Consider the following 16,780-nt stretch of genomic DNA (forward strand, 5'->3'; position numbering starts at 1 on the left):
AGTCCAACAGATCACTTCTTTAGTGTAAGGTTTAACGCTGAGGCACTATTTCCCATTTCAGTGAAGGGAAAATGTGGTTTAGAAAGAATATAGAATCTTTTCCTAAATGCATAAATGAATCAATGAACATATGAGTGAACTGAATGAATGAATCTTCTGTATGACGGCCTAAACTGCATACATTAACCTCCCTGGCTCAATCACCACCATAACCTCACCCCTTTTGCATTTTGCAATGCTCTTTGGCATTTTGTCTGGCAAACTCCTGCTGTAATGAGCATTAAAGGGCCCATATGCAACATTTTTCTTGTATTTTACCCCCCCAGATCCACTTATAACGCTTCCCACAAGCAAACAAAGTCTTTTTTTATTTATAAGTATAATTGATTTTTCCATTTTCCAACCTCTGTTTACCCTTTAGAATAAAGCAGGCTGTTTTTGTTAGTGTGCCTTTAAGGCTCATATATGTAAATGAACTCTGTTCTGATTGGCTGCCCTGTATTGTGCCTCAGTCAAAAAGCTGGGCTGAAACATTACTTATAACTTCAGCGTGAAAAGTGATTTTTGTGACATCACAGAGACCGTGAATTTAAAACGGGCCGTTTTTGCAGCTTAGCTTCCAAATACGGACTGTAAGGACTGAGCAGCGACCAGTTTGTTGTGAAACTTTCGCAATGTTTGTATACATCAGATTCTTTTATTTAAAAAAAAAAGTTAGGAAAATTCAGTTTTCAACAATATGAGCCCTTTAAAGGCAAATTGTGCTGATTTTTCAAAATGTCCTAATAATCAAGCATAAATAAATCTTTGAGATACAAACTAAATAATTCAGAGAAGTTTGATGTGAAAGGGAGCATTGTATAAACTCAGTGGTGGTGGCAATTGTAACCAGGGGTCCTGATATGTACAACACAAATAATGTAATACTGACAATGGTAGTGTTAAATTCATAAAAAGCATATCATTATTATCATTAGGCCTAATTTTTTCTTACAATACTCAGTGGGTATTTAAAAAATACATTTTAGAGGAAACTTTCATCACAAAATAAATCATAAATCAATATCTCATGCATCAAGCAACATATTCAAAATTACTTTGCATTTTAAATATATGTATATATAATCCTGCGTCCTGTGGGCAGCATCCTGTGACCACTGATGAAGGACTAGAGGATGACCGACACAAACTGTGCAGCAGCAGATGAGCTATCGTCTTTGACTTTATCCACAAGGTAGACTGACAAGGTAGGAGTGTCTAATAGAGTGGACAGTGAGTGGACACAGTGTTTAAAAACTCCAGCAGCACTGCTGTGTCTGATCCACTCGTACCAGCGCAACACACACTAACACACCACCACCACGTCAGTGTTACTGCAGTGCTGAGAATGATCCACCACCCAAATAGTACCTGCTCTGTGAGGGTCCATGGAGGTCCTGACCACTGAAGAACAGAAGAAAAGGGGGCTAACAAAGTATGCAGAGAAAAAGATGGACTACAGTCTGTAACTGTAGAACTACAAAGTGCTCCTATATAGTAAGTGGAGCTGATAAAATGGACAATGAGTGTAGAAACAAGGAGGTGGTCGTAAGGTTATGCCTGATCGGTGTATATATATATGTATATACACACACACATACATACACACATTATATATATATATATATATATATATATATATATATATATATATATATATATATATATATATATATATATATATAGACAGTATGAAAAAGTTTGCCCCCGATCATCCAACTATCTATATGATAGACAAGACAATCAAACACAAAATGCAGCTTTTAAATGATCATTCTATTTATTAAAGATAAAGATTTATTCAAAACCTATATCACCCATGTAAAAAAATAATTGCTCCCCTAAACCTAACAACTGATTGTGCCAATCTTGGCAGTAACAACTTCAATCAAACTTTCGCAATAACTTGTGATGAGTCTTTTACATCGATGTGGAGGAATTCTGACCCACTCTTCTTTGCAGAATTGTTTTAATTCAGCTACTTTGGAGGTCTTTTGAGCATGAACTGCCCGTTTAGGGTCTTGCCACAGCATCTCAATGGGATTTAAGTCAGGACTTTGACTCGGCCACTCCAAAACCTTAAATTTGTTTCTTTTGAGCCATTCAGAGGTGGACTTGCTTGCGTGCTTCGGATCATTGTCCTGCTGCATAACCCAACTGCGCTTGAGCTTCAGGTCACCAACTGATGGCCAGATATTCTCCTTCAGGATTTTCTGATGGAGAGCAGAACTCATGGTTCCATCAGTTATGATAAGACGTCCAGGTCCTGCAGAAGCAAAGCAGCCCCAGACCATCACACTACCACCACCATGTTTGACTGTTGGTATGATTTTCTTATGGTGGAATGCAGTGTTAGCTTTATGCCAGATATAATGGGACCCATATATTCCAAAATGTTCCACCTTTGACTCATCAGTCCACAGAATACTATTCCAAAGGTTTTGGCGGCCACCTAGATCTTTTTTGGCAAGTGTGGTGTCAGCAGTGGTTTGAGCCTTGCAGCTCTCCCATGGATGTCATTTTTACCCAGCGTCTTTCTTTTAGTGGAATCATGTACGCTGACCTGAACTGAGGCAAGTGAGGCCTGCAGTTCTTTAGATGTTCATCTGGGTTCTTTTGTGACACAGCATCGGGTTTGGCACAGTATGTGGCTCACACTTGGCCTGACTTCTTCAGATGATGATCTTGGTTCGAAATAAAATCTCTTGGCTGGCTGCTCGCAAATTGTTGACTTGTGGAGTCGTTGTAGAAGTTATTGAGAATAAACTAGATGGAGTCGTGCACTTTTGAGGAGAAGTTAGATTTATGTCAAGACGTCTTTGAACAGAGACATTCACAGATCACCGCTTCAGTTCCTTCTCCCACAAAGGGTGACAGCAAACAAAAATTATAGCGAGTGTCATCGCCCTTAACTGGCCCAAACAGTCTTCTTGCTCTAAGTCTCAAGGTTATGTACCCATGATAAAGATAAAGAGGCATAAGAAAAGTACAGAACATTCTAAGGTGACCTGACAATGACTATTCTGATAAACAGAATCAGACAAAACCAGCAAATAGGAGTTATACAATTAACCACAATCCAACAGTCACTGATGTGTTCTTGGTGAAATTTTGGTAGGTCTTCCATTCTGGGACGGTTCACCACTGTCCCAAACAACCCAACAGTCAACTTAATTTGGTTCACTGGTTGATTGAGTAGCCAAGGGGGCAATTACTTTTTCACACAGGGCCAGTCATTTGTATTTCAATAAACTAAATCATAATTTAAAAACAACATTTTATGTTCCCTTAGTTGTCTTTTAATATTTGACAAAGAAGTTTGATGGTCTAAAACATTCAAGTGTGACAAATGTGCAAAAATAGAACAGATTGGGCAGGGGGCAGATACTTTTTCACAGCAGTGTGTATATATAAAACTTTTTTAATAACTGTCAAAGGGCAGCCCAACCTTGTGTCACAACAATTGATATACTGATTGGATATATGATATTAATGTGGTGGAAATCTTCACAGTATGGACAACAAGTGGACACACACACACTCTTGGATAAAGACAAACTTTGTCCATTTTGTTTACACAATGCATCCCAAAGCCATACAGACCATACAAAACAGAAGTGGCTTAAAAACAGTGTATTTTGACTTCACAGAAGTACAACTGGAGTTAAGACAAACATATAAATTGATCACTTACACACTTTCTCTTATCTTTTTGCATATATGACTTCATTTCCTGTTTGAAACAAAACAGTGAAGTCATATGTACATTAATATGAGACAGTGAGCTTAATGGTGCGCTTCTTTCACATTGTGTTGTAGCTGATCTCCAAAGGCCAGTATTAAGACATTAAAAATAACTAAAATGTCCAAGAGAAAGAGTACCTGAGCTCAAAAATGCATTCATACAGTACAACCAGTGAAAGAACAGTGATCTGAATACTGGACTGCTGGAGGTCCACACTAAATCCCAAAATCACTTGTTACAATTCTTGATTCCATTGTGCATTATGTGATTTAAAGGGGGTGCTCCTGGATTTTTCTTCAGCACTGGGTCAGCACACTTGTCAGTGCATGTATTAAACTACATCACTACCAAAAAAATACAAAAAGAAAACAAACAAAACAACTGTGCATATTAATAGCCCTTAGGGCCTCATATATCAAACTTCTAATTCACTCATCCTTAAGACTACACAGTGGTATACAAAAGTGTGAACCCCTCTTACATGTTTTGTTTATTTTCTAAGTGTAAATGAGATAACATCTTCTAAAGGGAATTTTATATATTTGAGATTAACATATTGGATAAAATAAAACATAAAATAAAAAAATGCACCATAACTTTTGCACAGGTCACATTTTATGTTTGAATTTTTTGCCCAATTTGTTAAATTCTGAAAAAAAAAAATCTTCAGAGGACGTGTTCACTTATTTACACTAGGAAAATGAACTAAACATATAATCTGACCAGGGCTGCCTAAACTTTTGCATATGACTGTACGTGCACAGAAGAATGAAATGCAGGCAAAAATAAACCACTTGCATTTTCAATGGAGAGTGAAAGCAGCTCTTGATAGCAACCAAACAGCTACTATATCTCTGTTTTCATTAGCATGGAAGCGTAAAAAGACTCTTTATGAGATGCTGAGTTATTGCTGGTTGTATGGTACTTACCCTACACTAACAAAGTATTCATCAACGATTAATAAATGCAAAAGGGAAATATTCCTGGGCCTGAAGGTCAGGTCATCAGACACAGATGTGCTTCTGGAATCCATGTTAAACTCCAGTCCAGTAATGTTCAGCGTTTTTGCCATTTCAACTCATAAAACTATTACTGCGCATGCTGGGAGATGAATTAGCTGAGCTGGAGTGGGAAAATACTGAAACTGTTTGATGGCCTGTTTTAAAGAGGCCTTTGAACTGTTTGGCACAATTGGAAGAGAATCAGTTAGGCATCTTCTTGATGTTCTTCATGTTTTTCCATCCATGTTTGAAGAGACTGCACTCCTAGCTGGATTATTGGTGATGTTTTTAAGACAGAGACAATAAGCATGTTTACCTGTTAGACTCCACTTTAGCACAGGGGATCGACTTCTGTGTTACAGTTGCCAAACGTTTACAATCGTATGCAAAATTTTAACATCCCTGGTCAGATTACATGTTACGTTGAGTTTCAAAGTGAAAATAAAGTGAATACATCCTCTACAGAGAACACACTTCTGCACATTTTAATGCACAACTACTGTTTATTCACTGAATTTAACACATTGGGAAAAAAATAAAAAACATAAAATGTAGACTGTGCAAAAGTAATGGCACAATTTATATTTTGTTTTTTTCCCTATTATGTTAAACTTAGCAAATTAATAGAAATTGTGAAACTAAAATTCACAGAAAAAAAGTCATTTTTAATTGTGCTCCCTGTGGAGGATGTGTTAACTTATTTTCACTTAGAAAATCAACAAAACGTAATCTGACCGAGGGTGTTCAATATTTTTGTATGTGATTGTATGTTGTCTCAATCTGCCACAAGTGCAAACCATGACTTCCAGGTGGTCCAGTATTTAATGAGACATTTATGTAAATTTGATAAATGAGGCGACCATTTCCATTTCCCTTTTTCTTTCCATCGCACTGTCCGCGTTCGTTTTACCTGCCACCATACAGGTGTATCTTGGCGACAGAGACAGTCTCAACAGAGTTCTTATGGCCCTTCTCGTAGATGATGAAGACATACTTCTTATCTTCAACAGAGTTGCCGACAAGCGCCGTCATCGAAGAGTAACCGCTCGGCCCCTGCCAAATCTGTAGTGCCTCATTTACCCACGACCTACCATCTGTTAGAGACCACCGGAGAGTCATATTGATCCCTGGAAGAGAGAGAAAAGAAGAATAAATTAAACAAATGTGTCTTATTTTTTTTTATAATTTTATTTTACTCAATTTACTCCCTCTAGCTAGGTGTCCCCGATCACAAAATGCTACCAAACTGGGATGGTGAAGCCTAGCTCCTCTGAGTGAGCTGAAACACCAACACCTCTTTGCAAACTTCCGCTAATGCAAAGTCATTGGACACCTCAACATGCCTGGAGGAGAACTTGCAGATTTTCTGTAAAGCTGCTTTGTGACAACGTCTGATGTAAAAAGAGCTACATAAATAAATTTTGGCTTGCGTTGGCTAACATTGTGCTGAGTGATGGGGGGGAGTGGTGGTCTTAATATATTATTCTTAATTATTATTCTTAATAAGATTCTTATCTAAAATTGGAGGACCAAACACAAGATATTACTCTAAAATGGTAAAACAAACCTAGACATACCTATTAATAAAAGGTGGCATTATGCACTTTTGCTTCATATCTACTATTTCATGTTTTATCACAGCTTCAGTGTGATGTGGCTACAATCATATTTTCTCTTCACTGTCTGTAGTATTGGGCGGCAGGCCAGTTGAAATTCTTCCTCAGGTCTATGTTTCATCTGAACCATCAAACCAGTACGCCACATAAAGCACAGATAAACACAGACATATAAACCATGCAAACCACACAAACATTAGACCCTTAAGCTGGGTGGTTGAGTCAGAGATGTTTCGGTCACGTTTCGAATAACAATGAAACCACAGTAGACCCTCAGTCACCTCCCCCTGTCCAGGACACTGCATGCGAAGTAGCCTACTGTGTTTCTGAGCCAGGGGACATAAAGAAGTGGCCGGGCTTTTGGGGCTGGATACCGGACGGATGATGTCTTGCTGAGGAGGTCACAGTCTCCTGGCCTTGACTGCACAAACAGCCGTGGACCAGCTGGTACTGAAGCATGACTGACTGATATTTTTTTTGAAGTTCTAGCAGTGTCTGGCAGTCGGCGGTACCAGTACATATGACACACATATGAGACAAATGATTTGAAAAATTCAAAAAAGCCAACGCTGGCTTCTTTTGCATTTCCTGTTTCACTTTCAGCTGTGTAGAAATTCAGATATGTTTACATTGGTCAGGTTTGTTTACTATTTTGCACAATAAATATATTTCAGGTGTACTTTGGTTGGTTCTTAATAAAAAGTGAAGGGACATCCCAGAATAATAAGCCACACACACACACACACACACACACACAGTGATATATACTGAAAACATAAGAAATTTTAATTATACTGTCATAGTAATTTTTGGCTATACCACCCACTGCTAACTGTCCCAATATTTTTGAGGGTACGTATTCAACATAGTAAACTAGTAAACAGTCCCTTTCCTGTTTACAGCCCCCGTTCCACTTCTTGCCCCCTCATTCTTACTATGGTAGGAGTTGGCTGGGTTGCTGAAGTACAGCACTCCATCTTTCTGTAGAGCTCCAGCCGCCACAACAGGGTCCACCAGCGTGTGGTCAAACATCAGCTCTTCCACAGGCAGCGTCTCCCCGCCGTCCAGACTCCGCACCACTATCCGGCAACGGCAGTGGTAGTTGTTCTGGTTTCGCACGTTAATGACTATGCTTCCGTCCTGCAGTTCCACCGGCTGCGGACCACAACAGAATTAAAGGGTACGTGTGTAGGGCCACAGTGATTATGTAAACACTAACTGGAGGATTTTTTGCATGTGATAAATACCTCAATAAAACTGAAAGCTGTCAGCACCAGTTTAACTCATAATGTAATTAAATATCTACAATTTACACTACACTCCAATTATTTTCAATGACATAAAACATATAAATAGATACATATAAAAATGACTCCACTACGACATTATTACCCCACAACTTTATAGATTTTAACTCATTTGTAGGAAGCTGTTGCATGAAATGTTGCATGTGTCCAGAATAAGCTGTAGACCAAAAAAGGTCAAACTCCATGTTTTGTTGGTCTCCTAAGTGAAAATAAGTTCACATATCCTCAACAGGTAACACACTTAAATATGAATTTTTTCTATTTCTATTTATTCACTAAAGTTAAACATACTGGGAAAAAATAAAAACATAATTACTGAAAATGCATCAACTTTTCCCGAGGCCCATTTCCTGTTTTATTTTTTCCAATATGATAAATTCAACAAATATGATAGTCAGTTCAGTGTTAACTTACTTTCACTTTCAACAAAACAGGTCATTTGAGCAGGAGAGCCCAAATCTTTACAAACAATTTTAACACTGAGAATAAAGTTATTACATTTAACACCCAGGATGCCTCTCATTTAAAAAGTGGTGATCATATCTCTACATAACTTCTCAAGAAAATGCTATGAATAGATCATTACAGTATATTATTTATTACTTAAAAACTTCCTGGTGTTCCCAAAAACTTGAAATACTAAATAAAACATTCTGGCAACTAGCTTATCGTATTTTAATCTAAACTGTCTATATTAAAATGAAATAAAATAACAATATTAATATGACAAGTCATTACAGTCTGTTGAAAGGTAGTATATATGGTTTTGAATGAGTTTTTTTTGGAGAAAAGCCCTTTTTTATGCATGAAATATACATCTAGTTTTAAATCAATTTCTAATATTTAAAAATCTAAGTCATGTTAGTATAATCATCCTCTCCTACAGCCTTCTAACAAAAATCAATTACCTGACACTCGTCTGGGTTGAAGTCCAGGTTCTGTTTGGGCTGGTTGTAGGGGATACTCTTCAGCGCGGCTCCGTTTCTCCACGTTCTCCCATGATCATCGCTCAGGATGCAGAAAACACCATCACCCTCAATAGTGCCATGACCACACACCACCAGACGGCCGGCTGCTGGATTATAGCGTTTCTGTAGACACAAAGAACATGTCACTCCAGAGAGATCAGCAGCTTATTTGTTGACAGCTACACATCCTTTCAGACCCACAGCGCTGAGTCGTCTTCTCACAGTGGAAGGATGGACAGAAACACCTGTGGATGTTTTCAGATCTAAAGCAGCTTGATTTTCTCCTCTCTCTCAAAGGTGAAAGCTTTAAGTGCTGTTTATCTGATGAACTCCAGTTTTGGAAACCTGTTTTTCCCCCCCAACTTATTTTCAATTTATACACACACACACACACACACACACACACACACACACACACACACACACACACACACACACACATACACACACACACACATATATATATATATAAGCATTTTTTTATCAACACAACCTATAAAAACTCACAAGACACAATGGTGGTTTTGGATAGTAAATAAAATGGCTTTATTTGTGTTGTAGACATGGTGACCCTTGGTTCCTATCAGCACCACTGTAAAGAAAACAGTAAGTTTCTCTAGAATTGAGCATCAAACCACTCTGAATGTTTACATCTCAACCACTGAAAACTGCAGATATTTTGAAAAATCAGTGGAATTCCCCTTTAAAGAACGCAGATGAAGACCTGTATTTTTGCGCAAAGTTTTTTTTTTAATAGCAGTTTTTAAACATGACACTACTGGTGCACTGTGTGTCAAAATACTGTGATACTGTGATCACATATCATAAAAAAAAGTATCATATTATATTTTTGCTGTATTACCCACCAGAACATTATGCCCTTTGACACTCTTAGTGATCCAGTGAAAAGCCTTACTGATGCTTTTTAGTTTCATGCTTTAACACACTTTCTTTAACCAGATCTGGTTGCTATGACTACATGATAAAACACCATGAGCTACTCTCCAAAGGCTTAAAACATCTTAGAAACGAATACAGAAATCTTCCAGATTTCACAGTCAAGGCTTTGCATTAAATGTCCAAATTGTTTTGATACTGAAAAGAGTGAAATTACCTGCATTTTAACATTAACATTAAATTTCACTTCAGGTCTTTAAGATATGTTTCTTGATGAAACTGACTAATCTCAGCTATTACTGTCAGCCTAGTAACCACAACCACAGTCTTCATTTTCAAATATTTTACCATCATGCTATCATTACTTGTTCATAGGGTCATGTGTTGGAATTCCTTTAAAAATAGTTTAAAAGTTTATCAAAGTTTACCAAAAAGCTCCTGGCTGATCCCTCACATGGCAAATGGCACAGCTGGGATTTGAACCTCAACATTACTGCCAAACTCTGTTTACATAATGTAATATGTGTAAATGCATGTAATTACATATAAAAAAGGCAGAAAAAAAGAAACACTTCTTTTGGCACTATATGTACCCTGTATCACAGTCAACTGACGCTGGCGTCATTCCTAAAATAAGGAAGACGGTGCTCCTACTCATTTTAAAAATGATAAAAATAAACTCCTCTGTCTGATCCAGAATGGCGGGTTTGTATACAGCTTTTTTAACAGATATACATTTTTGCCTACAATGATTTTAAATTGATGATTTTTTTTCCAATAAGAGTGAATGGCGAAATTATGTGGCCAAAAATTGTGTTATGCCACTGTGATACAAGCACATTAGTTACAACCATAATGGATACCATAGCAACTGCCTAGCAACATCCTAGCAACCACCTGGGATACCAAAGTAACATCGCTGCAAGCACCTAACAACTGTTTAGCAACACCTAACTAAACACCTGGAACATTACAGCAACCACCTAGCAACACGTTAGTAACCACCATGGATATCACAGCAACCACCTAGCAACACCCTAGCAACCACCATGGATACCACAGCAACCAACCTAGCAACACCCTAGCAACCACCATGGATACCACAGCAACCAACCTAGCAACACCCTAGCAACCACCATGGATACCACAGCAACCACCTAGCAATACCCTAGCAACCACCATGGATACCACTGCAACCAACCTAGCAACACCCTAGCAACCACCATGGATACCACAGCAATCACCTAGCAACACCCTAGCAACCACGATGGATACCACAGCAACCGACCTAGCAATACCCTTGCAATACCCTAGCAACCACCTGGGATACCACAGTAACATCTTTGCAAGCACCTAACAACCATTTAGCAACACCTAACTAATCACCTGGAACATTACAGCAACCACATAGCAACACGCTATCAACCACCAGAGATACCACAGCAACCACCTAGCAACATCCTAGCAACCACCTTGAATACCACAGCAACCACCTAGCAACAACCTAGCAACCACCATGGATATCACAGCAACTGCCTAGCAACACCCTAGCAACCACCATGGATACCACTGCAACCACCTAGCAACAACCTAGCAACCACCATGTATACCACTGCAACCACCGAGCAACAACCTAGCAACCACCATGGATACCACAGCAACCACCTAGCCACACCCTAGCAACCATCATGGATGCCACATCAACCAACCTAGCAATACCCTAGCAACCACAGGGGATACAATTAAAACCACCTACCAACACTCTAGCAACCACCAGGGACACCACAGCAACTGCTTAGCAACACCCTAGTAACCACCCGTGATGGTTACAGTGAATCTGCCTGTGTGTGGAACCAAAAGCCTAAGGTTAATAATAAAACAACAGCTGAATCAGGAAGTTAAAAACCACCGCATATAGTTAAAGATTAAAGAAAAAGAAAATGAAAAGACACTGCGAGAGCCACCGTGATCAAACGAAGGGGTGGAAAGGAAGATGTTGAGCGCACCTGAATGCCAAAGCCAGGTCCAGGGGCGAAGCTCTTGACCCCGAGCTGGACGGAGAGGTTGCGAGGAGGGCTCCAAGTCACACCATCATCCAGGCTCTCCACCAGCATGGTGCTGGAGGGGCTGCACTGATAAAGGTGGAAGCACAGAGAGTAGATCAGCATCACAGAGCCTGTCTGCTCATCCACCACGACCGAGCCCAGGTTCAAACCATCCACCAGAGAGCCGTCGTCCACTACGAAGGACGTGGGAGACCACGTGGCTCCTTGAGGTGAAAGAATAAAGAAAGATCAGACAGCTGTGTAACTGTGTACTAAGGCTGCATTGTGGCTTTTTGTGTTGAATGTAAGTGGAAGCACTGTTTATATTTTTATATACAGCAGATTAAAATAAGGCATTTGGCTAAATCTGATGCTGATTATCATTCCTGTTAGATAGACAAATAAAGGGATTGGAGATGTTCATTTTAGTGCCAGTCTTAAAGGGGAATTCCACAGATCATTCGCAGTGGTTTCATGTGGAACTTACCGACTTCGATTCCTTTATAGTGGTGGCGACAGGAACCAGAGGTCACAATGTCTTCATCACACATATAGTCGTACTATTTACTATCAACTAGTACCTGCACGCCTTTTTATATGCAATATTGATGGTGGAAAAACAATAGTAAATCTGAAAAAATCTGGTTTCTTTAAGGACTATTTTGCTTTAGAATGTCCTGAACATGCATCCTAGCCATGAATGCATTTTTTTAGGCCAAATTCTACTCAAAGGCACTGAAAATAAAATGACTTGGGCATCAGGCAGCCTTTTATGCAATTGCTTGTGATGAAAAGTAGTGTGGAAAACACAAAATCCCCCTTATTTTTTTTTATTTCCACTCAAAATAGGCAAACATAAGTATAAGTTATATTTTAAGACATTTTTAGTGTCATAAAAAATAGGAAACATTACTTTAATAAAAAATTACACAAAAGCCTTCATCATTAAATGTGACATAAAATTTGTCCACTCTTTTCTCTTTCTTTTGTTTACCCTACTGCCACTATAACTCATCCATCCTGCTAATCCTAAAACCAACCATTTACAGCTGAGTCAACAAAAGCTGCTCCCAAATGAGTCACTGACATTATGTTCAACCCTTGAAACAGACACAAACATTCACACACAAACAAGACACTACATAAACTCACCTCAGCAGCCTTCAAATTTCTCTCTCATAAGTATCTAAAATAGCTAAAGGAGATATTATATATGACAATCCACGTGCATATTGAAGAGGGACGTCAGAGAAAATAAGTAACAAAACTGGAGCTCAAAAAATATGTTTATTATATTCTGTAATGAATGTTTGCTTCCATCACCACCACTGCGAACAATTCTGACGCACTAAGTTTCTCTAGAGCAGAGTATTTCAACAAACCACTCTGAATGATGTTTACATCCTAATGAGTAAATTATGCACAAATTTTGAAAAATCGGTGGAATTCCCCTTTAACGTATCACGTATATGTCTCTCTCACGTATATGTCTACTGATGCTGTATGTTACCTTTATCTGTAGAACGTCTCACTGCAATGAATTTAGCCCCGATGTCACCTGATGAATGCTTCCTGGCCTCAGCAAAGGCCAGCAGATTTCCACGTGACGTAAACGTCAGCAAAGGGATCCTGTACGTGTTCACTTCACCTGCTCCTCCGCCCACCCACAGCAGCTGCTCATCATAAACCAGCGGATCAATCTGCAAAGAAGAAAGACCATAGACTTTTCTAAAGATCATAGATGTTTCAACACTGTTGTATGACACCAAACATTAGGAATGATCTCTGTTCCACTGTGGTGTTAAATCATGAATAGACCCTTACAGACCTCTGAAAGCATTATAACTGATTACTGACTTTTATGGAGGCATAAAACATCATGTGATTAAAGGGTGACTGAGAGGCTTTAAAGAACACTTTAGGGTCGGGTTTGAAGTAGCAGCTGATTCCCATCCAATTCACAATGATATGAGTGTTAAACGTTACACTACAATGCATTTTGAGATGCACTATATGGCCAAACGTATGTGGACACCTGACCACACCTATATGAGCTTGCTGAACATATCTATGGGCAGTAATATGGCCTCCTGTGACAGTGCCATGTTTAAAGTCACTGAGCTCTTTAGTACGACTCATTCTGCTGCCAAGGTCTGTCCAACTACTTAATCATAGCCACTGCTTCTCCTGCGTTTCCCCCTTTTCTGTATTTTAGTATTTTATACTATTGCTAAAACCTTATTCTCTGTTCATTTTGCTTGTGTTATTTATTGCTATCCGGTGTCGACCAGAGGGGAACGGGTTCCCTTTTTTTGAGTCTTTGTTCCTCTCAAGGTTTCTTCCTCTTGCTTTTAGATACTTTTTCCTTGCCACTGTCACCATTGGCGACACTCATGGGGGCTCGGACCAGGACTTTTCTGTAAAGCTGCTTTGTGCCAATGCCCGTTGTAAAAAGCACTATGTGAATAAACTTTGACTATGCTTTTCTAAGCAACTGATATTTGTTCGAACACCTGGCTCACGTTCAACCTCAAAACATTGCGCAATGTTTTGCTGCAGTTTCCGGATTGAACAAGACATTTCATGCGAAACGGTGTGCAACAGGCTTTCAGGTGTGTTTAATCTCGTTTGATGGGTGTTTTAAAAAGGTGTTACCCAATCAGCAGTGATGTGTATATAAATCTCGCTGCATTAAAAAGGCAGTGCACACACTGGATGCTAATAAAGTCATCTACAAATGTGGCTGCTGCAGCCTGGTGTTCGCAACAACTTAAGACATTAAAAGACATATTTTGAAGCATTAAATATGAATTTAAACCCATTTCATCAGGCTCTGAAAACTGTTTGAAAAGAACGCCAAGAATGGCCTTCTCAGCTGCCATAGCTGCACCGCTCCTGTAACACAACAGAGTGTTCAAGACACCACCGTTTCCATTCGAATAGACGTTTTGCTATGTTTTGCTGGGGCAGAACACAGCGCTGATCTCACTAAAGCAATTTCAATTGGTACTAACAGCATCTTCTTAACGCAAATTCTCATTAACATCAGCCATAAACAACCTAACACACTAAAAACACTGTAAACTGCACCTCAAAGTCAATATGAATTGGAGATCACAACAGAAATCATCCTGCTGTACTGTGACATATTGTGAAACATGGTATCAGGGAGGGCCTTTGGCCTAGTTGAACGTTTTCTCTTGATGATGGGTGGGGAGGTGAAACACTGTTTAAGCGTGGGCGATGTGGCAAAAACATAATATCATAATACAAGACATTTTCATGATACATCATACGCATAACGAAATTTTGTTTTTTTAGAGGTTTGATAACTGGAAAAGACAAGAAAAAAACGCATTTTAAACACACTTTGAAAAACTACAAATGTAATGATTTTTTTCCCCCAACATCTCACACACTGTCCTGCCTTATTCCAGACTAATCATCCTCTCTTTGTAATGATGTATGCAGTGTTCTTCAAGTACTGATGTTTTCTAGATAAGCTTATCATAATGACCTTAAAAACTGTCATTTTGCCCTCCCGTATTAAAATATTTTCCCAGTTCTGGTGCACAGAGGGGGGCAAAAATCACTATAATCTCATTGAAGATTACACAAAAACAGAGTTTTGCCTTTAATATGATATGAGGAATCATGTTCAAAGAGCCCATATCTTACATTTTTTGTATTTTATGTTTTCTCCCCGAGATGCACTTCATGTATGAAAACAAAATCGTAATTTATTTTTACATGACCATTTCCCAGCTCCTCTTTATCCCTTAGATTTACATAGGACATTTTTGGTACTGTCTCTTTAAGGCTGTCCAGGCAGTGTCCTGCAGACTCCTGTAGAAGAATGCAGAGAAACTTTCTGCCAAAGAAATATATTAACGTAGCATTTTATGTGATTACTTTCTGTGAGGGAGCTTTCAGAGGCAATAAAGTCTTCAGACGTCTGGTTACTATCGGAACTGCTGAAAACATTTCTCACTCGTCAAGCTCATCTACAACAGAGCATTTCACACCAAAACACTCTGGACGATTTTGTTTACATCTCAAGGACTGACCTATGCAGAAATTTTGAAAAATGGGTGGGCTTGCCCTTTAATGAATCACAAATCTAACATTACTTGGGGTCAAAGTTGAAGAAGCTCCTGCTTGAGGTTTCCAGCAGAGCTTCAGCAATGTTCACCATCCAGCTGACCAGGAACATCTGCTGCTCGATCACACATTATGCTGCACCATTTAAGGTGGAACGGGACAATTCGCACAAGGAGCTGAATTCGGCAGCTCCGAGCTGTCTTACCCGTGGGAGCTGAGAGCGCCCCGCACTCGCCTGCAGCAGAAACACGAGCAAAGCCGCCAGCCTCACTTCTTCCATCCCGCAGCCACAAACAGCCTCTCCTGCTTCTCCCTGTGATCCGGACTCCGGTATCGATCGTCAGAGCCGACTAATCCGATCAGGAACTGTGGTCAGGAAACTCGGACGGGATGTTTGGCTTCTTCAGAACTTCATCATATGATGTGCATGACGTCACGCGGTCACATGGTCCAATCAAAGGAGCTTTGAGAATTCTCACTGCTGCGCACGTCCTGCGCAGACAGAGCCTCTCTGACCAGGGTATGTTTTGATTTGTCCATCTGAATTTTCATGACCAAATCGTAAGGCAAATTATTCAGTAACTGCATGAAATAAATGTAAATTTTTATTTCTTTATTTTTTGTAAAAGCTCCCCTCAAATTAACAGAACATGTGTTTTATGATCATACATATTTCTATATGTTTACAATTTACTGCTGAAAGCCAAAAATCATAGACGCTCTTTGTATTATTTTATAAAAATGATTTTTACAGAGCAGATCACTGAAGAGACGCCATCTGTTTATAGTTTATAGCCCAGATTTGTGAAAGATGGGTCGACTTTCAGTAGACAAAAAAACTGAGTTCAGCTTCTTTTATTATAAGGGTCTAAAATTACATCACCCATCTATTTGACTGGACTGGAAAGAAGACAGTTACAGCTCTCATATGACCCCCACCTTCTGAATGTAGCTTATGAAATATGACAGTTATGAAGAATATGATGAAGTGCGTTTTGGAACCACCAGTGGTCTGAAGGAGTTGAAGAGGTTAAGATGACCTCATCTACATGACTCTATAC

At 39.2% G+C, this 16,780-nt stretch overlaps 1 protein-coding gene across 1 annotated transcript; it reads right to left on the reverse strand.

Moving 5' to 3' along the window:
* Positions 1-5,414: 5,414 nt before the first annotated feature.
* On the reverse strand, positions 5,415-16,155 carry LOC118805399 (sialidase-1-like). Its single transcript, XM_036566163.1, has 6 exons — positions 15,925-16,155; positions 13,129-13,318; positions 11,580-11,842; positions 8,617-8,799; positions 7,337-7,556; positions 5,415-5,912 (listed from the first exon to the last, which is right to left on the reverse strand). Exons 1-6 carry the CDS (start codon positions 15,997-15,999, stop codon positions 5,692-5,694), a joined length of 1,152 nt encoding a protein of 383 aa, XP_036422056.1. The 5' UTR covers positions 16,000-16,155; the 3' UTR covers positions 5,415-5,691.
* Positions 16,156-16,780: the final 625 nt, after the last annotated feature.

The sequence above is a fragment of the Colossoma macropomum genome, unplaced genomic scaffold (assembly GCF_904425465.1).
Source record: "Colossoma macropomum unplaced genomic scaffold, Colossoma_macropomum, whole genome shotgun sequence".
NCBI classification, from domain to species: Eukaryota; Metazoa; Chordata; class Actinopteri; order Characiformes; family Serrasalmidae; genus Colossoma; species Colossoma macropomum.